The sequence below is a fragment of the Drosophila teissieri genome, chromosome 2R (genome assembly GCF_016746235.2).
Source record: "Drosophila teissieri strain GT53w chromosome 2R, Prin_Dtei_1.1, whole genome shotgun sequence".
NCBI lineage: Eukaryota > Metazoa > Arthropoda > Insecta > Diptera > Drosophilidae > Drosophila > Drosophila teissieri.
Genome location: NC_053030.1, coordinates 15,129,494 through 15,153,237, shown reverse-complemented (window position 1 = coordinate 15,153,237; position 23,744 = coordinate 15,129,494). Strand labels below are relative to the sequence as shown.

Below are 23,744 nucleotides of genomic sequence, written 5' to 3'. Positions count from 1 at the left end.
TGTGTACTATGTATATTGAATATATTTCGTATGATAAGAGTGATTCAGGTCTAGAATTAGGAAACTATCTGAATAACTTTTCAATGGTCTTACTATGGCAGTTTGAGAAAGGAGAGCCCAATTTTCTTTGGTTGTGGGAAGTCGTTTTTCTTCTTTTCATTCTAGCCAAGGTTTTCAAGGACATTGTGCGTATCCTATATGCTATATCGACTAAGGTAAGTATGACCCAACCACATATTAAAAGTAGAACGTTCAATAACCCATTTCGTTGAGCATTTCTTTTGGGTCCAATGTCAAGCCGTTTATTTTGCAATCAAATGATATTTTTGAAATTTACATTTCTGCATACATTTCCATTTGTTTCATTTAAATTACGTGCTTTGATCTACTTGCAGGAACAATTGAGAGAAAAGTTGATTCCTTCTCCTGTATTATCCACACACTTCTCATTGATATATGTATTTTTGTCCCGAAATTGATATTTACATTTTTTTTAACATATAATAACCATTTTTTGACAATATTTTATATCTGAATCATAACTGACAATCTGTATGTTTCAGCGTTTTGTCCACTCGACAGCTTTCAATTACCACCCGGTAAATCCCCGACAGAAATTAGTTTAATTCTTTTCTTAAATCGTGTAGATAATTGTAGCAAATGTCCTAATTGAACAATTTAAATTTCCAAATAAACTTCCCTTTTGACAACCCAAAATAAAGCCTCTTTTTCCTTTCAAATTAAGTCAGGATTAATGGTTTTTTTAAAATAAATATTTTCGCCACTGGTATTTTTATCCACTCTAGAAATTCCAGCCCATTAAGAAAATTGAAAAGGTTTCTCTTAATTTGTAGCACTTTATTACTGATACACTGCATTCCTTTTAGCATTTTGCAGCGAACATTTAAAATTGAAACAGAACAGAATGCACAAGAGTATATAGCTTAGTTGCCAATGTCTGGGGCTAAACTAATTTAGTGGGATTTTATTAGTGTTGTTTTTGATATTCATTTACGAGTTTACTACAAGAAAACTTCCATTGAGAGGCGACGACTGTGATAATATTCAAACGGATTTTGTTCTTTTACTTTTCCCTTGCAGGCAATTAAACGTTAAATATTCGGTTTTTCTATTCATTTTTTTCGTTTAAAATTAACATACATCTATTATTACCTTGTAAATATCTAATATTTATAATATTTAACTTTATTCTTTTCCTCATTCCATGTTCAATCTTCTGTTTGTTTATTTTACTCACAATTTGTTGTGAGCTTGTCTCTAGTTAATAAGCCGAGAAACCTTCCTATCTTCAATCACACTGGGGCCCGAGCATTTGGGTTAAACAGAGTTGGGATGCGATGGAGACATCAAAATGGGATTAAAGTATATCGGGATCAGCAGTTAAACATTTGGATCAGGAGCTCCGCTCAAGTGTGCCTTAAAATTACTCGCCCAAAGGATACAATTTTTTTTACATAGGCCAAAAACGTTTTGTAATCGTGTAAATTTAAAAAGTTTTTTCCACTTTCGTTTGTTTTTGTACTGCTGACAGTGTGTGAAATTTAGATATTTCACGCCTTTATAAATTTTTAATTTTGCTTTTTGTTTATTATTTCTTGTGCCTTAATGTTAAATACATCATTTCTTGTTGAACGTCAAATCAAAATGCACTACAGTTTAGGTGTTTCTTTTTTTTTATCGGATTTTTACAAGTTTCTCTTTGCTTAATTTACACACTTTGCAGAGCTGTCGAGAGCACATACTTTCAAGAAAATAGAAAATGATGTGTATGCGTGCGCACGGTTGGACAAATAAAAAGTTATATATACAGATGAATATATATAAGAATGGATAGTCTACTGCCGCTGACGTTAGGATTAAGGTGAACTGCAGATAGCTTTTAGGATAGGAGTACAAATCATATACTTATAGGACAACTACTAGGAGTTACATTTCGCGAACCATGCCCAACTTCTTTCTGTATCGGCATACAACGTCCTGACTTTGCTGTCGCCTGTTTTGTTTTGTATGTCTACAAAGCCTGGACCCTTCTCCGACTTCAAAGTGGCTTTGTCTTCACGTCGTTCTATGTCGCAATTAACTAAAAATAAGGATATTAATTGAGCTAAAAGAAAACAGATTATAAATAATAAATTTACCGCTTTCACTGTTGCCTTGATGAAGTCTTTCTTGTCTGTTAGATCAAAGTCTGGATATTTTGCATACACTTGTTTGCACACGGTTTTCATGGTAATCTCCTCCAGATTGGCTTTATCCAGAATCTCTTTGACATATCCGCGTATTTGTTCATCCTGCAATTAGATGTTCGATGAGGCTGACACATTAGGATTTCGATTAGTGACTACCAACCGTTGGGAATGCCTGTTTGCCCTTTTTGGTTAATGGCTCATCCTCGTCGGATTCATCTTTGTCATCGACATCATCGTCTTCTTCGGACGATTCCTTCTTTGATTTTTTCGATCGACTATCGGCTACGGAATACAATAATTATAATTTCATGTGGGTTATCACACTTATTGAAACATACCCTTTCCAGCTGGTTTTGACTTGTTGTTAGCTTTGCTATTTTTCGCAGGCGTAATGGGCTTCTTACTCTTTTTGGGACGTTCCTCCTATAAAGATATATGATATTCAAGGAAAATGTATAAAAGGGAAAATTAATTTACGTACTTCGCTTTGATCGCTGGCAAAATCTGAGACGTCCTCCTCGTCTTCATCCTCGGATACCTCCTCATCCTCGCTATCTGAATCTTTACGCTTTCGGGAAGCTGCACCTCGCCCTCTACCCCTTCGTCCAGCTGACGCAGGAGCTGCCGGTCGCCCACGTTTTCCCACCGAACCACGTTTGCGTTTTGGGACCTGAGAATGTGGGTATTTCAATAAAGGACACTTGGTCATACACTTTTAGTAAGACATACATCACTATCGGCTTCAGAAACTTCCGATTCCTCTTCCTCCTCGGAATCAGAGTTTCTTCTGCGACTTTTGCGCGCAGGACGACCGCGACCGCCGCGGCTTGGGACTTTACGACCTGCTGCACCAGCACCACCACCACGACCATCGGAGTCGGAATTGGCAGAAGGATTGTACTGTAAGCAAAACGACACATGAGTTAATTGGTGTGTATGGTTTCTGGGTGAAGGATACTTACATCTGAGCCCGATTCGGAGTCATCATTTCGTCTCCTTTTGGGAACTGCCACTTTCTGCTCGCTCTCCTCAGAGCTGGAGAAATCTACATAGGCGGACATTTCTGAAAGTTATAACGTAAACATGTTTAGATATGTGAAGTACTTTTGATCTTGATGAGCATACTCTTTCCTGCCGTCGCACGCCGGGGACGTCCGGTGGAATTGCGAGCAGAGCCTCTCCCAGAGCCGCCACTAGACTTTCCGCTCTTGCGCTTCTTGTCCTCTTCACTGGGCGGGTCCTCGTCATCTTCATCCAGATCCTCGTCCTCGGGATCTTCCTCCTCCTCCTCATCGCCCTGCTCCAAGCACAGCGACTCGTCCGGTTCCATCAGGAATTTGAGCACGCGCAGGACAGTCTCGTTCTTGCTGCCCTTGCGATCGAGGGTGAGGATCTCGCAGATGCTACGCAGCCCTTTATTATCCACCTTTTTGATGGCCTCCAGCTTTTTGTTGTACTCCGCTGAATCCTTGGCAAACTCGAAACCGGCAAAGGAGCGCAAGTTCTTCTTGACCACATTGTTCTTGCCCTGGGCGCCAAAGCAGATCTGTAAATGAGGAGTAAAATGAAGGACAAGCTTTTGGCAAAAATGTTACTAAGCTAACTTACCGCATGCAATGTTTGCAGGCCATCTACACGAGTCTTATTGATATTCTCATTGATGCGATCAATCTCGGCTAGAGCCACGACATTCTCATCATCTTCGGCCACCTCGTTGTTCTTGTCCAGGCCATCGTTCTCCTCTCCGTCATCATCTTCGGCATCCTCATCATCCTCGTCCTCCTCGTCGTCGTCCTCTTCTTTGGCCACCTTGCCATTTTTGGCCTTGGGCTCGGGTTTCTTAGGCTTATCGGCTCCGGACTTTGGCTTGGACTCATCAGTGGCTTCCTTCTTCTTGTCCTCTGCATCTGATTTGGATTTCTTTTTCTCAATCTCTTCATCGCTCGCCTTCTCATCACCCTCCTCTGGTTCATCGCCGTCTTCCGTGTTCTCTTCGTCCTTTTCGGAGTTCTCCTCCTTTTTAGCATCCTTATTGTTGGACTTCTTTAGTGCCGGCGAGGGGGATTTCTCCTTTTTGTCCGCTGCAACTATACATAATTTTGGTATTAATACTTGTAAAAGTTTAAATGATAAAATTTAAGTATAATGAAATATAAAAAGAATGTCTTCAACCTTGGGAAGTCCAATTGCTAATTTCTTTTGGGAGCGCAAAGGAACATGAATATTGAAGTTTTGTTGTACCTTCGGCATTAACTACGCAAAACCCATTTAAAGGATTTAGCATGAACAAAAGCCAAGGAAGTAAAGTATAGAGAAGGACGAAAAGTCCATCGCCAATTTGAATATTTTTGTAAACATCGCCACGGAGCGGGTTCGAACCACATGCCAGCATCAGCATTGCGCGGTAAATAAGAGAGTCAAGGAACGACGCTTTAGACCGCAGCGCCACATCGGAACTCTCCCAATAAGTGGCCCAATGCAAAGAACGAGAGAGCAAAAGAACTTTCCCGAAGAGAGAGCCAAAAAGTTCGGCGCGTTTTTTGAAATGCGCGCTAAATTCACTTTATGATTTTTGTTTTTCTCTCTCGTTCTTAACACACACACACACACACACACAGTTAGCCACAATTGAGATTGTGTGCGCGTGGCTTTTGATTTTTATTTACCTGCATCCGATTCGGGATTTGAAACTGCCGTTGAGTCTCCTTTGGCTTTTTTATCAGCGACGTCATCAGTGGCGGCAGAGGCAGGGGCGTCGGCAGCGGCGGGGGATTCGGCTGCATCTTTGGGCCCCCTTTCCGGCTGGGCCCCCTCAGCTTTCGCCACCCCCGCGGCGGCCGATGCATTTTCCACATCGCTTACCTTATCGGCGGCATTTTCTTTGGCTGCCGTTTCTGCCGCTTTGTTAGCATCCTTTTCGTGCGGCGATGGCATGGAAAGATACAAAGTCACAATTGGATTACACTTGCTAATTTTTTGGCGGCCAATACGATGGATTTCGGTGCGCCTATTTCTTTTTTAATCGAATCGCAATTTGAGTGTGAGTTAGGTCTTCGGCAATTGCGAGTTTGTGTATGCGTGTCTTCTTCGCCGAGCGAGCGAGTGAGAGAGGGAGCGAGAAACGAGAGAGGCGATAGAAAAAACAACATTGCAAATCTATGAGGCGCACACACACACACTGGTCGTCCCGCTCGCACCCACTCGCCTCGGCATCTCGAGCCACAACGACGCCATGTTTATACACACAACCGAACGGCGGGAGAGAACCGATAGTCGGGCACTTTGCCTCGCGGATAATTTGTTGCGCTCTATTTACACACAAAATACGTTAGCAATCCCGCCGTTTTCATTTCACCTCGCTGACACACACTATCCGGCGCTTTTTCCCACATTTTTCACCTGTTTACGTACCATATTTCTAATGGCTTTTCTGTTTTTCCGTCAGCCGACACACATTCAATCTGGTCACTAGAAGAGGTGTCACAATCGATAGTATCGCGGGCGACAGGCACTAAAAAATACCCGGCCAAATAATGGGTGCTCTTTTCATTGCTCAGTTTTGGCGGGCTTTTTACAAAGGGATCAAAGTGGTAGAAATGTTCAGTTGCTAATATCATTTTATGATTTAAATATATTTTTATATTGTAAAATGTATTTCAATGTATTCCTAGATAATGTGCAGTTAAGCCTGTCTATATAAAACTTTTTAATTCTGGTATATTTTTCTTACTGGTAATCACATTCTAATGCAACAGGCACACCGATCTATCCAAAAATATTTATAAACGCAAATTAAATTATTCGAAAGAAATACTTTATTTTTAAAACTTTTTCTTTTAATGAATAATTCTAAGCATTTTGAGAGTAAAAAATTAAAAAAAAATATAAATAACTGAAAACTAACAATTCTGCGAATTATAAATTAAATTGTGAAGCCGTTCTGGTATTTTATGTGTTAAATAAGGCGGTCACACTTGTTGCCAAAGAAGCGCGCGGCGTGTTTTCGCAAACAAAACAATTTGCCTAACCCGTGGTTCACTTACCAACCCTACATATTTAATTAAATACAAGTGTTAAGCCATCATACAACCGCCATGGGAATTCTGGGCTTGTCTAAGCTCATTGCGGATCTGGCGCCGCAAGCGATACGCGAAAGTGAGATGAAGAACTTTTTTGGTGAGTCCAGTTCTCTGGTTGAATATAAACACAACTTAATTAGAACGTTTATATTTGAAAGGTCGCAAGGTGGCAATCGACGCCAGTATGTGCCTGTACCAGTTTCTCATCGCCGTGCGCTCCGAAGGTGCCCAGTTGGCCACCGTGAATGGCGATCCCACGTCCCACTTGATGGGCATGTTCTACCGCACGATCCGATTGCTGGACAACGGAATCAAGCCCGTATATGTCTTCGATGGAAAGCCCCCAGATCTAAAGTCCGGTGAGCTGGCGAAGCGCGCCGAGCGGCGGGAGGAAGCGGAAAAGGCACTGAAAGCAGCCACCGATGCGGGAGATGACGCCGGTATTGAGAAGTTCAATCGCCGATTGGTCCGGGTGACCAAGGAGCACGCTAATGAGGCCAAGGAACTGCTCAAGCTAATGGGAGTACCCTATGTTGATGCGCCCTGCGAAGCAGAGGCCCAGTGTGCCGCTCTGGTAAAGGCGGGAAAGGTCTACGCCACCGCCACGGAGGATATGGACGCCCTCACATTCGGATCTACAAAACTGTTGAGATATCTTACCTACAGCGAGGCGCGGAAGATGCCCGTCAAGGAGTTTAGCTACGAAAAGCTGTTGGAAGGTCTGTCCATTAACAGTCGGGAGTTCATTGATCTCTGTATTCTGCTGGGTTGCGATTACTGTGAGAGCATCAAGGGCATTGGACCCAAGCGAGCTATCGAACTGATCAACAACTACCGGGATATAGAGACCATTCTGGATAACCTGGACTCCAGCAAGTACACTGTGCCAGAGAACTGGAACTACAAAGTGGCGCGGGAACTCTTCATCGAACCGGAGGTAGCCAATGCCGACAACATAGACCTCAGGTGGGTCGAGCCAGATGAGGAGGGTCTTGTCAAGTTTCTCTGCGGCGACCGGCAGTTTAGCGAAGAGCGCGTTCGCAATGGTGCCAAAAAGCTGATGAAATCCAAGCAGGCCCAGACTCAGGTGAGACTCGATAGCTTCTTTAAGACCCTGCCCAGCACTCCGAATGCCACAAACGCTGCCAAGCGGAAGGCCGAGGAAGCAAAGAAGAGCGCCAACAACAAAAAGGCCAAGACCAGCGGCGGCGGCGGTGGACGAGGCAGAAGACCCAAGTAGTTGCACCGAGTCTTATCTGGAAAAACGTACAATTCTTTAATGTTAACTTAACCGTATTTAAAGCCTATGCCTACAATAAAATCTACTTCTTTGAGCTTAATGCTAGTTGGTCTGCTTGTGGGTGTGGGTGAGGTTGGGGTGTTGGATTATGAATATTGGATTTTGAATTAGAGTTTGGACTGTGGGGGCTGCGACTACAGCAAATACTGCTTGGCCAGGGCACGCAGAAATCTTGATTTCCGCACCATGGCGCATTCTCGTTTGATCTCCTCATTGTTATTTGCATTCAGCTCCAGAGTGCCCATCATAGAAATCTGTTTTGAAAAGGTGATAAGGTTTATTGATTAACCGCGAATTAACACAGACCAAAGAAGTCATACCGCTTCAAGTTTCCGACTGTGTTCGCCTCGCTTTGCATGCAGATTGACGATGAACTCCAGTAGAGTGGTATCCCAAATGCAGCTGTAATATGCATCCATTGCATCAGTAAAATTCGACGATTTCTCGCTGAGATTCTTGAACACAATGCCGTAGTCGATCTCATCAAGGAACTGACACAGAACTGTGGCCTGCATGTGACAGCCCAGATTGGCGGCACATCGAATCATCTTGCGGATTACATAGTCGTCGGCCACATTTCTCTGTAATGGCATGGTGCAGTAGTCCGTGCCAGTTACCAGAGCATTTACATAGCAGCGCATTGCAGACTCATTATTGCCGATGGCTAGATCTAGATCTCCTTTCATCTTTAGCCAAGAAATGGTTTGCGGATAGTAGGACAGTGCCTCGGACAGAAGCCATTGCAGGGTCTCGCATACGCTCCTCAAACTGTAGCTGATGGGGCTGTAATGCGCATCAAAAAATATTATTTTGAAAGCAAACTGTATCACTGCCTTCTACTCACTTGTTAATGCTGGTGGGCCACAGCTGCATGTACTCGCAGCTTAAATCATGGTTGGGGTCGTCCTTAAGGATGTTGTGGACTTTGCCTATCATGGAAATGGCGAGTCCAAAAACGCTTTGGTGCCGGATTCGCTGTAGGAAGGCCTGCAGGGAACTAATACCGCCAACTCCTGAGGATCCACGCTTCGGAACGTTGAGGAACATGCTTAGCATCAGCTCCCAGGCATCGCGGCACACCTTCTTGGGACCCTTCATCTTCTCCATCTCGATGAAGGTGGCGGCAAAGGCAAGTGGCAGTTCCAGGGGACCCGCTCGTTTATCCAGGTATAGGAGAGGTGGAAATTCCGTGAGGTTTAGCAGCATGATGGCGCAGCTCTCTAGGATATCTGGCCGTGGGACAATTGAATCTCCCGCCTGCAGTGCTCCCAAACATTGCTTGCATCTTCCTCCCAGGGATTGTAGGTCAAGTGGCTTCTGGTGCCACTCCTCCAGGCACTGTGTTATCTGGATGTGGAGGATTTCCCAAGTGAGCAGCTTACACATCAACTGCACATTGGCCGCCATCTCTTGGCGCTGATTTTCCGACTTCAGTACACTCAGCATGGAAACGGCATCGATATAGTTGCCTCTTGTGGCCAGTTCTCGCGCCTTACCGAGCAGGACATAGCTGAAGTCTTGTAAAAAGCTTACCGGCATGGCCATTATAAGAGTTTTCAGCGGCTGCGGAACGTCCCAACTGGGATTAATGGCCCACAGAGGTTTTCCTGGAGCAGTTGCGCATAATTTTACTAGTAGAATCCTCACTGTGTTGGCATTGGTGCAGCTTATCAGTTGTCGCTCCAGAGCTCCCACATCTACCCTGCTCACTACAAGGGGTAAATTAAAATATTATTTATGAAGGTACACGGATTAAAGAGTCTCTTACTCTTGGAGTGACACATCCAGTCGGAGAGCGAGGCCAACGAGTTGGTGGGCACCGGCGGCGTCGCCTGCAGCATCTGTTCGTCAATATCCTGCAGTTCATCTGCCGAGAACAGTCCAAATCCTCGCACCGTTTGCAGCAACTGTCGCGACTGCCCGCCCTGATGAAGCAAACAGTCGATGAGGAAATGCTTAAGTGCCGCCTGTTCCTTGAAGGTACAGTGGGGCAGCATTTCCTGCAAAGCCTCCACCAGCGGGGGCAGGCAGTCCAGTTCCCTGTACTTCTCAAAGTACTCCACGCTGCCAAAGATGCTGCCCCACTCAAAGATGTTGCGCACCACATTCAAGGCAGCCACCTGCATTTGCAGCTGAACCGTTTCCTTGAGTATACCCGTGGAGATGGAGCCCTCAATATCCAGTTCCAGTTGCCGCCGGCTTATTAGAGGGATTTCTCGCGTTCTGTTGTCCAACCGCAGGATGGACACAATGTCTGTGTAGTTGTTAAGTAGCGATTGCTGAAACTTCTCCAGGAGAGTTTGCTCCTGGGCGCTGATTCCACAGGCCTGCAGTAGGCCTTCGAGTTCTACCGGTCGTATGTGGCAGAAATATAGAGTTGTTTGTGGCGGGATAGCCTGCAGATTAGTATTACACGCGGCGGCCGCTTCCCGGGCCAACACATACTGCTTGGTGTACAGGTAATATTGGGCGAGCTCGTAGTGCAGTTGGGCCCTCAGTTCCTGGGGTGTAATTAGGTGCATAAGATCATAGTTTTGGCCAGTGCCCAAATCATCGCACTGCAGGGTGACAAAGCTGTCGTAGTGGAATACGTAGAAAGGTTTTGTGGAGGAGCACAGCTGTTGCAAATACTCGATGGATGGTTGAGTGGGTGCGTCCAGAAACTGCTGTAGCTGGTCCACAGTTTGGTACCTATAATTGAGCCTTATTTGAGCATGTTTGTATGGATAAGTTAAACACATCTTACATTGTATTTTGAGGACGTGGCGTTTTTAACGCCTGCTCCTTGATCAATTGCATTCGCAGCAGCAGGCGGTGGTATATGGTCAAGGCAAACCTTGCTGCTCTTTCGTTTCCAGCAGTGGCTGAAAGGATTCACATAGGTTAGGAGGAGTATAATTGGGGGCTAGGGATCAACCTACAAATCTTCACGTCAAAATCATTGGGCAGGGGAATACTCAAAGGGCAGCCATAGCTTATGGTGCACAGATCGCGCAGCAGGGCCAGCTGCATAATCACAGGCAGGTTCTTTTCCAATGCATCCAGGTCCCACTTCAGCCAAGTGGCAACCTTCAGCTCGAGGATTTTAAGTGCCAACTGCTTGCGGGTCAATTGCAGGCCCATCTCCGCGGGCCTCTGTGGACTATGGGGCATGCCCACTCCGCCGGGTGCAGTGGGCATTGTCGGCGCAGCACCACCAACCACGCCGGGAATGGGTCCCGAGTTCGGGGACGTCTGGTTAAGGTTCTGCAAATCACTGCCCGGAGTCACCACCGATGCCATCGCCGTGTCCGGCGTCATGCTGATGAACTGCATGATCAGCTCCATGGCGCTGGGCTCTGTGAATGGTGAATATGCATGGTAATCTCAAATTGTCGGCCGGATTCCACAAGTGTTAAGCTTACCGGGATGCGGGCGCTGCAGATGCTGCGTAATCTTGTGCGGATCGAGCAGGAACTCGAACCACAGAACTGTCTCGGCAGCCAGTGGAACTGGCTTGGGCTTGAGAGGATCGTCCATGCTAATCCCTGCCAAAATTCACCAATCAAAACAAAAATTAAAGAATGGCGAAGGGAGACCAGCTGGCTGTGGCTTTTCAATCGATGTATCGATTGGCGATATGTCTTGTCACCTTCTGATACCGATACTTGCGCCCGTTAATCGGATTTATGTTATCGACTGCCCTGCCAACTCGATTTCTACGCAATCGGAAGATGGCCGTTGCTTTTTCAACATGACTAAATTTCCTGGTAAAAATAAGCAATAAATTTCTGGTCTCACGAGCAGAAGGGCGCTTCTTGGTGGCAGAAATCATTGTTTCCTTTTGACAGAACAAAAGTTCCCATTATTTGTTTGGGACATAATGAAATTTCAGTCCCAAAAAGCAAATAGCCTGCAGTATAATAAAAGTATATATGTATTTTATTTACTATCAGAAATAATTAGCGCTCAACGCATTATGATAGTTTTCTTTTTATTTATTGGACCAAGTTATTTAAAAATCTTAACAGCCTTTACCTTTATTTTACAATACAAAATATTTTGTAATCAAAAATAATCTCTCAAGGTTTTGATATTCAACTATAACTATAAAATTTAATCATATATTCTTTAAAATTTAAAAGGTTTTTAATTTATAAAAAAGTTATTACCTTCTTTGATTCAAGTATGTAGGTTTTTTATTTAATTCCACCTCTATAACTGTCATGAAATGTTCAACTCCAACACCTTTGCACATTCATCGAAAAAAAAATAAACAAAAACATGCAAAAGGGGAGTACCTAATCATTTCAATATGCCTAAGACTATTTTATTGTTGTTCATTAAAAATGTAAAATAGCCTCAAAAACTTTTTGGGTAATTTATGCAAATATTCTGTTTGTTGTGTATCGACGAGTCAGGTGCTCTGAAGTTGGGTTATCTCTCTTTTCCAGTTTGATTTCGTTGGTGACACTAAAAGAAATATATTACAAAATGGTTTAGTTTATGGTTGATGATTTGGGAATGTTCCTCGGCCTTTTTTTCCACTGTGTGTTCCTCCAATTTTATGGTGCCCCTTTTTTTCTTAGAGCCGTTGGATGGTGATCTTTATGAGCATTTCTCGACTCCATAATCTGAATCTTAAAAAATATTTAACGTTCAATCAGGTGATTTTATGCAAATTACACGTTTCCACTTAATACATATGCATATCTACTATGTTTATGGCATTTTTCATCTGCTTATGAGCACTGGTTTTTGTTGGACGGGATGCTGGGCTCGTCAAGGCTTTTTCTTTTTTTTGTCTAGAAAGCAACAAAATAAAATTTCAAGAAGAAATATATTTTATTTCTGGGGTCAAAATGTGCGATAATCTTTTTACTTTGTTGTGTCGCCATTTTTCCTATAATTATGCAATAAATAACGCGGCAAAGACACTTTATTTTCAAACGCTTCTTCGCATAAGAATTGGTACAAATCTTTTTAAGTTGTCTTCTCGCGGAGGAAAATCTGGAAGGGAAAGGTGTTAAGGGGGTGGCCTATAAAAACGTCAAATGCGTAAAAGTATTATTCCGAAATTCGTGTTAATATCGTCATAAATTTTAATAATAAATTGACATCGAAAAAGAATAAACCTCTGGCCAAAATTAGATTTCGCCTTGAAGTCTTTGGGGAATTTTCTCTATATGCATGGCAATAGCTATTCATTCATGCTTTTTTGACGCAACTCAAATTCCTAGGGAATGATCTGATCTATTTAGCACCTTCAATAGTTTCCGAATCAGCGAAATTGCTTATCTCCTGCGGGTTCAAAGTTGCCCACAAGGAATGCGCCTGTTTTGACGATTCCACTTGCGACTATTAATATTTGAACGTTTGCTAAGTCATTAAATAACACTGATTAGCTGCCTGATTTCGAAAGCGAGTCATCCGGGTTATCATTCCGTTGAAACATCATTTGGACAGATGCGGACCGAGTGGCGTTCAAAACTGAAGCAATTACAGGGTATTATTGGTAATTAAACAGAGTTGTGTTTGAGAATAGCCCCGAAAACAGTTCTCATTCAGTTGCTAAGGGAAATGCCAGAGGTTGGAGCCTGTTAAATATTTGCATAATATGCCATACTTTGCTCACAAATTAATGTAAATTTCGTTTTGGGGCAAGTGGAACACCTTTGGTCGTAGAAAACCAGAAACGTCTCAAAGTTAGTGAGGCTCAAACAAACCGAAAAAAAAAACCGGGAAACAAAGGCCGAAAACAGCTTTTCGAAGTCTATTGATTGGGTCGGGTCGTAAATTTGTTTGGTTTTGGGGGTTTCTGGCGCGTCTTTTGTCGGGCTTATTTGCATTTTATGCAGGTTGATGTTGATGTTGAGCTCGTGCCATTCACAAACATCGATACACACTGGCCCCAGTATTTATGGCTTTGGCCTAGCTATCATTCAATAATCTCCGCATAACTAAGCTGACCCACTGAATTTCTCCATTGTTTTCGGGCCGATCTTTGACTCTGAAATGAATATAGCCTAATTAGATCCCTCTGCCAAACCAAATTGTCAGACAAACAAAAATGTATCATGCGAAAAACATTTTTTAAATGGTCATATGACCAGTGATTACGCATGGTTCGAAACTGATACACTTTCTAAAAGGTGTGCCAGCTCTGTATTAAGTAATACATTTCTTAAATATATTTATTTGATATATACTTCCATCTACATTCGTTTTGATTACAAGCTTGTTTTCGGATACAAATTTTAATTTTTATAATAAAGCGTTTAGTATTATTCGTAAGTTGAGAAAGTTCTGTATGTTTTCTCAAATATTTTTGTGAGTTCTGCGCTTTATATTCCTTTTCTTCTTGATGTTATTAATAATGCCATAAATTAACTAAATTCATTGCTATTGCTAAATCTTTTTTACTTACGCACTGCGACACCGCCAAGAAAAAAATCAACGAAAAAAGGGGAAAAATCGAAAAAAAGAAAAGTTTAAGGCACGGGGAAAAGTTTTGAAATGTGTTTTCTTGTCGAAAGAATTCGTGTCTGTCGTCTGCGGGCAGGCGGAATGGAAACGACGACACGAAAATCTTTCAGCAGCAGTTGACACACCCGGACGAGCAACCCGGACACCTACGCAACTTCTTCGGAAAGTCGCGGAGGGGGCGGGGCTGATGTTCTACGGAGGATGGTGGAGGGGGGGAGGGTCTGTGGTCCGGAGAACGGCTCCCCGACTGAAGGAGAAAATTAAATGAAAATTGTGGCGAGCTTTTCGGCCGCCGTGTCGCCGCTGATGGCTTCTGAAATAATGCAAAACCGAATGTTGGGCAATTCTCCTCCTAATTTCGAGGCATTAGCCATCCAGTCGAATGAGCAATACCCTGCATTATCAAAACAAGTACTTTCTTGTGTTATAAGTATGTAGTATATTTCTACGTTCATATAGGAATCTATAAAGCAATCATATACTCAAGTTATATTCTACCAAATTTTATTTTCAAGTGATTTGCTAAAGTAACATCGCCCCACTGGCCATTGAGTATAAATAAGACATCTTTGTCGCCGCCACGGTTTCTTTCGTGGATGTTTTTTGGAAAAGAATTTCAAAATGTGATGGCATTATTTTCGAATTTCATCGCTGTCGCCACAATGGGAGCTGTTAAATATCCCCACGCACACACATTTGGAGCTTCTCGGCTGTCGCATTTTGGTGTCCAAAAAGTCATGCCCCGGATTGTCCTGGCCTGTTTATTGGAATCATTTACCATGTAATGGCTTCAATAGACGAAATGACAAATGTGTCTCACTGAGAAGTGTCCCAAAATTCCCCCAATTCTACAGAATTCACGCGGAAATGTGGATCAATGGACCGAAAGAGAAACTGTCAGCGAGGCTTTGGATAAAGCAGATCAAAGTCATTCTTCCAAATTCACGTATGCACTAGTTTAGAAAATATCGTTAAGATAAATCAAAGTGGATTGCTAAGGCCCTTTTGTACTGAACACCACTCACACTCAATGAATTTCCATTCATTGAAAGTTTCTACGGCATCGAATGCTTTTTGTTGATCTCGACGATGATGACGATCATCTTCAGATTGCCAGTCACTTGATTCGGTTTTACCGTTTGCGGCAGCATTAATAGCCCGAAAATACACCTTACCTTGCCAAACAAAATCGAATTCGGAGAGCAAAAGACTCCAACGATCGTGTCTTTTGATGGCCCAGCAATGACACACATTTGTCAAAACGGGTTCACTTCAAAAGATCCCGCGAGAAAGGGAAAGAAATCGAGCTGCAGAGAGAGAGATGGGTAGTCGCACAATGAAAGAGATGGCTGATGAAGGTGCAAGACAAGACGGCAAGGCGACAAGTGAAAGACAAATGTGCGGCCCATCAATTGTCAAATGGCAAACAGGAGGTGATCGTATTGAAGATTTTTGAGTACACACAGAAAAAATGTACAAAGTTCCGAATCATTGATAATTACATACTTGGAATAAAATAAAACGCTCGAAATTATTAAATATATTACCATGTATAACCGATATTTCTTATAGCAACAAATTGTATTCTTGATTTTATTAAAATATCTTTAAAACTTTGTCCTCCTGTATTGTTTACTATCTTAAAAAGTATTGTTAATTATGTGCTGTAAAATGTTGGCAAATTTTTGTTATGGTAGAAACATTATTCTAATCCAACCTGATGGATTTCCCGCGGATGGTGTGGAAATGGTTGCACAATTGCTGCTCTCGCCATTCATCATCCATACAAATCCATCGTCATTCCCCTCCATTTTAGCTTCTTGGCCTTGTTAAGTCACGAGTTTTGGTTCTCTTTCTTTTTTTTCCGGGGAGCCTTCAAGTATTTCGATTGTTCTGTTCGCCTTTTTGTTTGCGAGCAAATATTACGCTAGACCCTGAGACAGGGTACCAACTACAATCCATTTAACTCGCAGCCGATTGACAAGCCACCCGAAAACACCTGGGACCGAACAAACGAAGGAGCCAACTCATTTGCTTAATCGCTATTGAAACAGTTGGTTTTGGGACCTGTTCTCCTCCGTTTCATAGACTCAACTCCACTGCGAATGAACCTGTTCGATCAACCTGCTTTTCCAGCTGTATGTAATATGCCAGAGTATTTGCTGTTCGGCTAACTGAAATTCTTCTCGTTTTTTGCTGCTTATTTGAACTAGTTTGCAAATTTAAAAATTTTTACATTTGTTTATGTTGTCTAGGAAAACCAAAAACTATTCAGCAGTAATCTTTACACACTAGTGTTCCGGGAAATTAATTAATTCTGAATAGTTAATGAGATTGATTTCAAAAACGAATTGATTTCCACTGATACCGGTAGTAATGGCATACCCTTTTACTCTTCTAGTAACTCGTATAAGTATAAATCGTATATGTATATTAAAATCCGAAACTACCAGGAAAGTCTTATAGTTTTCACTCATTTCGTGAGCCTGACAAGGCGATTGTCAAGCCACCCGAAAAAATATCTGGGACCAAACAAACGAAGGAGTCAACTCATTTGCTTAATCGCTATTAAAACAGTTGGTTTTGGGACCTGTTCTCCTCCGTTTCATAGACAACTCCTCTGCGAATGAACCTGTTCGATCAACCTGCTCTTTCGGCTTTTTTTTATGTTTAAAATTATACACTAGTTTGCAAATTTTAAAATTTGTTAATTTGCCTATGTTGTCTAAGAACACTATAAACTATAAACTGTAAACAGCAATAATCTGGGTGTTTATCTTTGCAAGCTAGTGTCTCGTGAAATCAATTAATGTTAGTCTGAATAGTTAATAAGATTGTTTTTTAAAAAAAGGAAAATGGGGAGAATATATTAAATGTCGGATCCACTGCTACCCATCAGTCGCCCCTTCATACTGACTCGATAAGTTAATAAAAATGTTCGCAGCTTGTTCCGCAATTCTATGGCTTCTCGCAGTGGCAGCTTCCACCCAAGGAGCAAATATACTGGGTCTCTACAGTGCCCTGAGTCCCTCGCATCTGATCATCCACATGTCCACGGCCAAGGCGCTGGCCGAGGCAGGACATAATGTTACCGTGGTGACAATGCTGCAGCCCAAGGTGATGCACAAGGACATCCATCTGATTGTAGTGCCAGTGACGAAGGAGCAGGCGGAAGCCATGGAAAACCAAATGGCCAGTATGGCCAGAAGTAAGAATGACATCATAACCACCAAGTATCTGCTCTTAAATGGCCTGGATGTGATGGTCAATTCCCAGGCTGATCTGCTGAAGGACCCCAGATACCAACGCGTTTTCGAGACCAAATTCGATCTGATGATATTTGGCAGCTTTTTCAACGACTTTCAATTGGGAGTTGCAGCCAAGCTGAAGGTTCCCGTAATAGTCGACTGGATGATACCATCCAACACCATGATTGATGCGTTTGTGGCCAATCCCTCGGAGGTCTCCTATGTGCCCAATGAATCAACTTTTGCCACCACGCCCATGTCCTTCCTCAAACGAGCTGAGAACTTGGTAAAGCACGTGATTCTAAAATACTTGACCATACGCTTTAATTACAAGTTTAACCGCATCTATAATGAAATCTTTACGGACAAAGATATGCCAACGCTCAGTGACATGAAGAAGAATATATCCTTGGTCTTCGTCGGTTCCCATTTGATCAGCGATGGTCCAATTCGACCTCTGGTGCCTGCTATCATTGAAATTGGAGGTATACAGGTGAAGGAGGAGCCAGATCCACTGCCCCAGGACATTGCAGAGATCCTAGATAGCTCCAGCCAAGGAGCGATATTTCTCTCATTTGGTTCCAACACCAAGAGTTACATGGTGAAGCCGGAAATCGTGGCCATCATTTTCAAAGTGCTCTCCGGCCTGAAAGAGAATGTTATTTGGAAATGGGAGGATCTGGAGAACACACCCGGCAATGCCTCAAACATTTTCTATAGGCCCTGGCTGCCCCAAGACGATATCCTGCCACATCCGAACACCAAACTCTTTATATCACATGCCGGCAAGAACAGCGTCACCGAGTCGCTGTACCATGGAGTGCCCATGGTGGTACTGCCCATTTTCGGGGACCAACCCTTGACTGCGGATCTATTGGTGAATTCGGGATATGGCGTGTCCCTTGATCTGCAGTCCCTCACCGAAGATGCCTTTCGCGAAGCCATCAACGAGGTCCTGCAAAATGAAAAGTACACTCTAGCGGTTCGCAAATTCTCCGCCCTCTACAGGGATCGACCTCTTACTCCAAAGCAGTCGGTTCTTTTCTGGGTGGATTACGTTCTGCGGCATCGTGGTGCCCCCAACTTGCAGAGTCCAGCGATGCATATGGGATTTATTGAGCTACACAACCTGGACATCTACGCCTTGGTGCTCACGATCCTGATATTGTTGGTTCTCCTAAGTAAGCGGGCTGTGAAATTTTTGCTTGGAAAGCCAGTGAGAAAAGTTAAAGCTCCTGCGGGAAAAAAGAAACAATAGTTATAAGTACCCTTAAAAATTTAGTTTGCTGATACAGTGCCAACTACCTCAACTCTGCACATGAAAATGAAATACAAAATCATATATCTTAAAATGCGAAATTCCCACGAAAGTTCTATAGTTGTTCACTCATTTCGTGAGCCTGTTTTGTTGGGCTGCTCCAACGTAATTTATTTTTGAATTTGGTTAAAATGCCAAATTAAGTTTCTGCAGTCCAGCAAAGCTGTTAAAGCCGAAGTTTAATTTCCCGTTCGTGGCATAAAATAGAAATCAAACGGAGACTTTCCCAGTCAGGCGCTGTCCGTTAAAAATTTAAATAAAGCTCGGGCTGACAAAAGAGCAGGTATACTCAAAAAATGAAAACAAAAAAAAAAACAGGTAGTAAAAGCCGCCACTGCCCCCACTCCCCTTTTTGGCAGACTGTCGTCATATGTACTACACATACGCACACTATATGAATATGTTTGCTGGGGGAGCCGTGCCGCACTTATTAGTCTGTTAGTCTGTCTGCACTTAAATAAATCCTTCAGCAGGCTCGTCAGAAACTGTTTACCATGAAGAGCGTAAGTGGATTTGACAACTGTCAACTGCTTGGTGCTTGGTGCTTGTTGGTTAGCGGTTGGAGGTTGGTGGTTAGTGGTGTCTTCTCGGTGGATCTGGCTGCCTTTCGTGGTTGCCTTTCGCATGCTAATGACCAGCGCATCATGGAGGGGTATGTTTCGGGGGGGCATGTTGCACTTGCCACTTGACATTCCTCGCCCTGTCTCCGCTTCTTTTCTTGGCTTCTTTCGCCCGGCCATCCCATCATAATTTGTATACTCCTCATTAAAATCCAATAACGAATGGGCATCGTGGCTGGGTGAGGAGAAACAGGATTTTGAGGTCTGCTAATAACCAGTTACCTCTATGATCCTGTTTCTAAAAGGTTTTATTTTTTTTTTATATGATAGTATATATGCTTTATTATATGTTTAATCTTATTACCGATATATAAAGTTACCCATGGTAAAAACGTTATAATGTTATTATATTATAGAATAAAAAATAGTGAAAACATAGTAACTTAATCATTCGATGCTAGAGTTTTCACTTAGCTTACACTAACGCTAATCCCTGTGTATCTATAAACCATTAACCCCATTCGACCTGCAATTTGGCCGGCTTGATCAACTTTGACCCTACTCAAAACACTTTATAGTTCAAAGAATTGGTCACACACACTAACGCTTAATAGACGATCAACAGGTGGTTGGAGTTTTTCGAATTTATGAAACTTTTTAATTAGGCCCCGTCTAGAGGGCGACTAATGAATTGACTCGAAGCGCAGTGGCCATAAATTTTAATTATGCCCGGAGCAGCCAAAAACGAATATCTAACCAAGAGTTGGGGGGTATAGTATTTATACGCATTACTCGTAGACTAAGAGGGTATACTAGATTCTAACAAAAATATGTAACAGGTAGAAAAATGAGTTTTCCACTTTGTAGCGCATATATGTATATTATTGATTCTATTTACTAGCCGTGCCGATCTAGACATCTTAAGTTTAAAACACGGGTATCTGGTAGTCGATCTCTATTTCATTGGTGTGTCCCGGAATTATATATTCAAAATAGCCAGAACTAGAATGTTGGGACGTACCAAGCGACTCGTAAATAAGTAATGCCACAGGACCAGGCCCCGATCATCGATGATAGTAAATCGACTGCGATGCGAACCAATGCTCCTCTTTCCACCGATTCTCCTCCAATTGGTTCCCTCTTCCTAAATCATGCGTGTCCTGCCTCATGTTCCTCCTTCCAGAGCCTAATCTTCCACCTAGACACTGGTTCTAGGCGACGTCTCGAAGGTGTCAAGTTACTCTAACCCCTCCTCATCGCATCCAGTTATCGAGTGTGTGTATATGAGAGGACTTCGATGGGTTTCGGTTGGGGGATAGAACCTCTTTGCTGCGTGAGAAAATCTCTTAGAATGCGACAGATGTTCCGCGTAGATCTACACATAAGTAATTGAATAAATAATCAAGTACATAGATAAAATCATACAAAGTCAATAAAAATTATCTCTAGTTACTTGTATTTCTTATTTACTAATACTTTTTCTTAAGATTAATTTTTATTTCTTGCACTTAACTGTTCCTCTGGCAATTCAACCTGTTCATCCTTTCCGATTAAAACCCTTTCCCATTATGGTTTTTATTGCGAAACGTAAATCAAACAATTTGTCGTAAATAAGTCACGTCTGAATATTTGGGTTTCGAGCTGCTTTTGGTTTCATCTCTGGGATTTCGCTTCCATCTTTTATTTATGAACTCCGAAACGACTCCTTGCGGATCCTTTTTTGGACATGGGGCGCGTTCCTCATGCGGCTTTTATTCCCCTTTTGTCCGTTTGTTTCGGCCTTTGTTATCGGTCGTGTTGCATCTTGGGCGCTTGTAGCTTTTAACCAATTGCCTGACACTTGGCGGCAGACGTTTTAACAGGCCATAAATCTGCTCAGCCTGGCGAAAAGAATAGCCGAGTTGAGCCACTTAGCCTGTTTGATGGCTCAAGTGGTCCACCCATCGATCCGCTAAAGAAGAAATCAAGAGTTCTGAGAGCTTCTATACTTTTGACAGGTGTGCAGATTCATTCAGGTGGCTCATATTCAGTTTCGTTTTATACCTGTTATTATAAAATGACACAGCTTTCATTTAGTTGCAATTAGGCAGCATTTATGTTACAGTATGTATGATACAAAAATATAAGATAATTCTAAACAATTAGAACAATGCCACGCCCACACTTTTGGAAAATGTTTGCGTGGGGCACAGCCATTAGCAGAATAACGGGTAGCTGATAGTCGAGGAACTCTCTGTTCGCTTATGTTATGAACGTGAAATAATCCCACCCCTATGCAGATTCATATATATATTCATGGAGCTGTCAGATTCTGCGGCGCTTGAGCTAGCTTCCTCTGCTTTTTGGCTGGGCTTTTCATTTTTGCGCGTGCGCGGCGGCGGCTCCCATAAATTTTTCACACCCCATGATTATCGTGCAGATCGGCCAGCCAGTCAGCCATCCAGCCATTGGTTTGCCGGCCACTTGGGAGAGCCGCAATTTAATAAATACTTAAATAATCTCCAGTGCCAGTGCCAGTGCCTCTTCTGGCTGCCCGGTGCAATTCTGTTGCGTGAACTGGAGTTCGAATGAACTCGACTCGCGGACCTGTTGCCCGGGACGGGACCCTGGAATATTTATGCTTATGAATAAATTCCTGGCTCATTCGCCGCGTATTTGCGATAAGCCAAACGAAATTACCGAACCTCTCTTCTCCTCCACTTTGCAACTCTACTTGTTGTACTTGTACTTGTAACGCCGTTTGGGTTTTCTTCATTTGTGTTTTATCGACGTCGCGCTTGGCAGCCTTTTGGCATTTATCAGCAAAGTCCCCTCCAAACCTCCAATTTCAAGCCCCTCGACTTCGACATTTAAATGGATTTCGGATCGGAGTTGCCCGGGCGCCGCTGTGGGTCCCAATTGATTTCCAATTTCTGCGGAAACTGTTATCGCTTTCGTTATTTTCGGACCTTGGGAAATCGCTCTTTTTTCTGAGCTCTGTGTGTGTCATAAGAACGGAGAACGAGCCACACAATAAGAACAAAATGCAAATCTAAAAACTAGTATTGCTAGAATAATTAAATCCTATTCTGTAGGATAATTAATTTATACATTTAATATTATAATAAATTGATATAAATTGTCTTTAAAACCTTTAGAGATCTCTATGGATTAAAGTATTAGCCATGGCCCCACTTAATTACTTATTCACTTCACTTTTAATATGGTTTATAAACAGTTTGCAAATGTGTATTTATTACTCTGCCATCTGCTGTTTTATTATACAAAATTTATGGGATACAGTCCCCATTATATTGGTATACATTATTTAATTGAATCATTAATTTCCTGAAGTTTGGGTGATTTGTATATTTGAGCGGCAAAAGGAGATTGATTGGGGTTTTACTACATTAAGACTAGATAATAATATAGATACTTAAACAGGTACCACGCAGTGCTCCCCACCATGTGCTCTTAATTAAATCCATGTATGATGATCCTCGTCCTAGACTGACATGAACTGTCTGTGTCCAGGCAGGCAGCTGTCGTCCGACTCATAAGAAGACAGCCAAGAACCCTCGCAGATCCACATCCACATCCAGATCCCTCCATTGGCCACCATTCATTATCTCCGCGTGTCTCTGGGTCGGGGTATCCATTGAAACCCTTTATTTGTTCGCTGCTTTTAAGCAAATTACAGCCTTGGCTTTACCCTCACCTCAGGTCTCCCGAGCAGGTTGTTCATTCATTCTGCATTCGGCTACCTGCAATGCCACTGGCCACCGATGCCATTATGCGGTTCGCATGCAATGGTATGGTCTCGATGGAAAGCGATTGTCCAGCATTTGCATAAGTCATTGCTATTTCTGGACCGGATCTTGGCGTCCAGCTTTCTATGCTATCAGCAATTCCAGTACTCGAAGTTCTGATCAAAAACAGGTCCTGCAGATGGACAGCAATTCACATAGCTAATGATTAACATAGAAGAAAGAAAAATCAAAATCAAATACCAAATTCGAATGCTAAATTTAAAGTTAAAAGCAGAGTGTTTCATCTAAGCGAAGATGAAGTTTTTCTTTGGCATATTCTGCTCTAATAGGAAACTATCCAAAAATAAAATCTCGCTCTGTCAAATGAAACAAATTAGTGATACGATCATAACTTTTGCTGTGCAACATCAGCTAGCCATGTGCACAAAGTCCAACCAGGGGGCACTCAGGCCAATTGGAGTCGAGCTTGGGGAGTTGGAGTTCCACACGCAGAGAAAATAGTGACGATATAAGCTCTTATTTTCTGCTAACCTAAAATCGTTGAAAAAGAAAGGTGCACAAAGAAAACAGTAAACTAATAGTGGTCTTTGTGTTTTTTCTGCGTGCTGCGCAAGAGTAAAATCCTGATCCCAGGCCAAAGTCTCCCAGTCCCACAGTTAAACGCTTCACCTGTTCGCGCAAGGCGTGTGCTTGGCTTGTCTTGCCACGGCCATAGCTCTACGACCTGCCCTGCCTCCCCTGCACCACCCAGCTAACCACTCCACTCCTTGATTTTCGATGCGAGGGGGGAGAGGCGTTATTAAGGCGGCCAAGAG

At 42.7% G+C, this 23,744-nt stretch overlaps 4 protein-coding genes across 5 annotated transcripts; 2 read left to right on the top strand and 2 right to left on the bottom strand.

Annotated features, from left to right (window-relative positions):
- Window positions 1-1,582: 1,582 nt before the first annotated feature.
- On the bottom strand, window positions 1,583-5,751 carry LOC122612541 (protein DEK). 2 transcript variants are annotated; one of them, XM_043786237.1, is made up of 11 exons: window positions 5,622-5,751; window positions 4,877-5,123; window positions 3,819-4,297; window positions 3,336-3,756; window positions 3,173-3,273; window positions 2,940-3,110; window positions 2,692-2,880; window positions 2,549-2,633; window positions 2,371-2,492; window positions 2,160-2,312; window positions 1,583-2,101 (listed from the first exon to the last, which is right to left on the bottom strand). In XM_043786237.1, the coding sequence occupies exons 1-11, from the start codon at window positions 5,622-5,624 to the stop codon at window positions 2,087-2,089; spliced, it is 1,986 nt and encodes a 661-aa protein (XP_043642172.1). In that variant the 5' UTR covers window positions 5,625-5,751; the 3' UTR covers window positions 1,583-2,086. The 2 variants fall into 2 exon arrangements, with proteins under 2 accessions (XP_043642172.1, XP_043642171.1); XM_043786236.1 differs by lacking the exon at window positions 5,622-5,751 and having other exon boundaries at window positions 4,877-5,159.
- Window positions 5,752-6,181: 430 nt separating this feature from the next.
- LOC122612360 (flap endonuclease 1) lies at window positions 6,182-7,629 on the top strand. The gene is made up of 2 exons (XM_043785913.1): window positions 6,182-6,386; window positions 6,448-7,629. The coding sequence occupies exons 1-2, from the start codon at window positions 6,305-6,307 to the stop codon at window positions 7,527-7,529; spliced, it is 1,164 nt and encodes a 387-aa protein (XP_043641848.1). The 5' UTR covers window positions 6,182-6,304; the 3' UTR covers window positions 7,530-7,629.
- Window positions 7,587-11,184, bottom strand: LOC122612359 (integrator complex subunit 8). The gene is made up of 7 exons (XM_043785912.1): window positions 10,994-11,184; window positions 10,511-10,927; window positions 10,336-10,453; window positions 9,358-10,280; window positions 8,434-9,298; window positions 7,910-8,372; window positions 7,587-7,843 (listed from the first exon to the last, which is right to left on the bottom strand). Exons 1-7 carry the CDS (start codon window positions 11,106-11,108, stop codon window positions 7,724-7,726), a joined length of 3,021 nt encoding a protein of 1,006 aa, XP_043641847.1. The 5' UTR covers window positions 11,109-11,184; the 3' UTR covers window positions 7,587-7,723.
- Window positions 11,185-17,087: 5,903 nt separating this feature from the next.
- Window positions 17,088-18,560, top strand: LOC122614132 (UDP-glucosyltransferase 2). Its single transcript, XM_043788620.1, has one exon. The coding sequence runs from the start codon at window positions 17,103-17,105 to the stop codon at window positions 18,558-18,560; it is 1,458 nt and encodes a 485-aa protein (XP_043644555.1). The 5' UTR covers window positions 17,088-17,102.
- The last annotated feature ends 5,184 nt before the right edge of the window (window positions 18,561-23,744 follow it).

What these genes read in the sequence shown, in the direction of transcription:
- LOC122612541 (XM_043786236.1), bottom strand. Translation starts at nt 5,144, where the DNA reads ATGCCATCGCCGCACGAAAAGGATGCTAACAAAGCGGCAGAAACGGCA. An exon ending in GCCTGCAAACATTGCATGCG is followed by an intron (nt 3,757 to 3,818) that starts GTAAGTTAGCTT and finishes CCTCATTTACAG; the next exon opens with ATCTGCTTTGGCGCCCAGGG. An exon ending in TTGCCAGCGATCAAAGCGAA is followed by an intron (nt 2,634 to 2,691) that starts GTACGTAAATTA and finishes ATATCTTTATAG; the next exon opens with GAGGAACGTCCCAAAAAGAG.
- LOC122612360 (XM_043785913.1), top strand. Translation starts at nt 6,305, where the DNA reads ATGGGAATTCTGGGCTTGTCTAAGCTCATTGCGGATCTGGCGCCGCAA. An exon ending in TGAGATGAAGAACTTTTTTG is followed by an intron (nt 6,387 to 6,447) that starts GTGAGTCCAGTT and finishes TATATTTGAAAG; the next exon opens with GTCGCAAGGTGGCAATCGAC.
- LOC122612359 (XM_043785912.1), bottom strand. Translation starts at nt 11,108, where the DNA reads ATGGACGATCCTCTCAAGCCCAAGCCAGTTCCACTGGCTGCCGAGACA. An exon ending in TCTGCAGCGCCCGCATCCCG is followed by an intron (nt 10,928 to 10,993) that starts GTAAGCTTAACA and finishes CACCATTCACAG; the next exon opens with AGCCCAGCGCCATGGAGCTG. An exon ending in CCACGTCCTCAAAATACAAT is followed by an intron (nt 10,281 to 10,335) that starts GTAAGATGTGTT and finishes GCTCAATTATAG; the next exon opens with GTACCAAACTGTGGACCAGC.
- LOC122614132 (XM_043788620.1), top strand. Translation starts at nt 17,103, where the DNA reads ATGTCCACGGCCAAGGCGCTGGCCGAGGCAGGACATAATGTTACCGTG.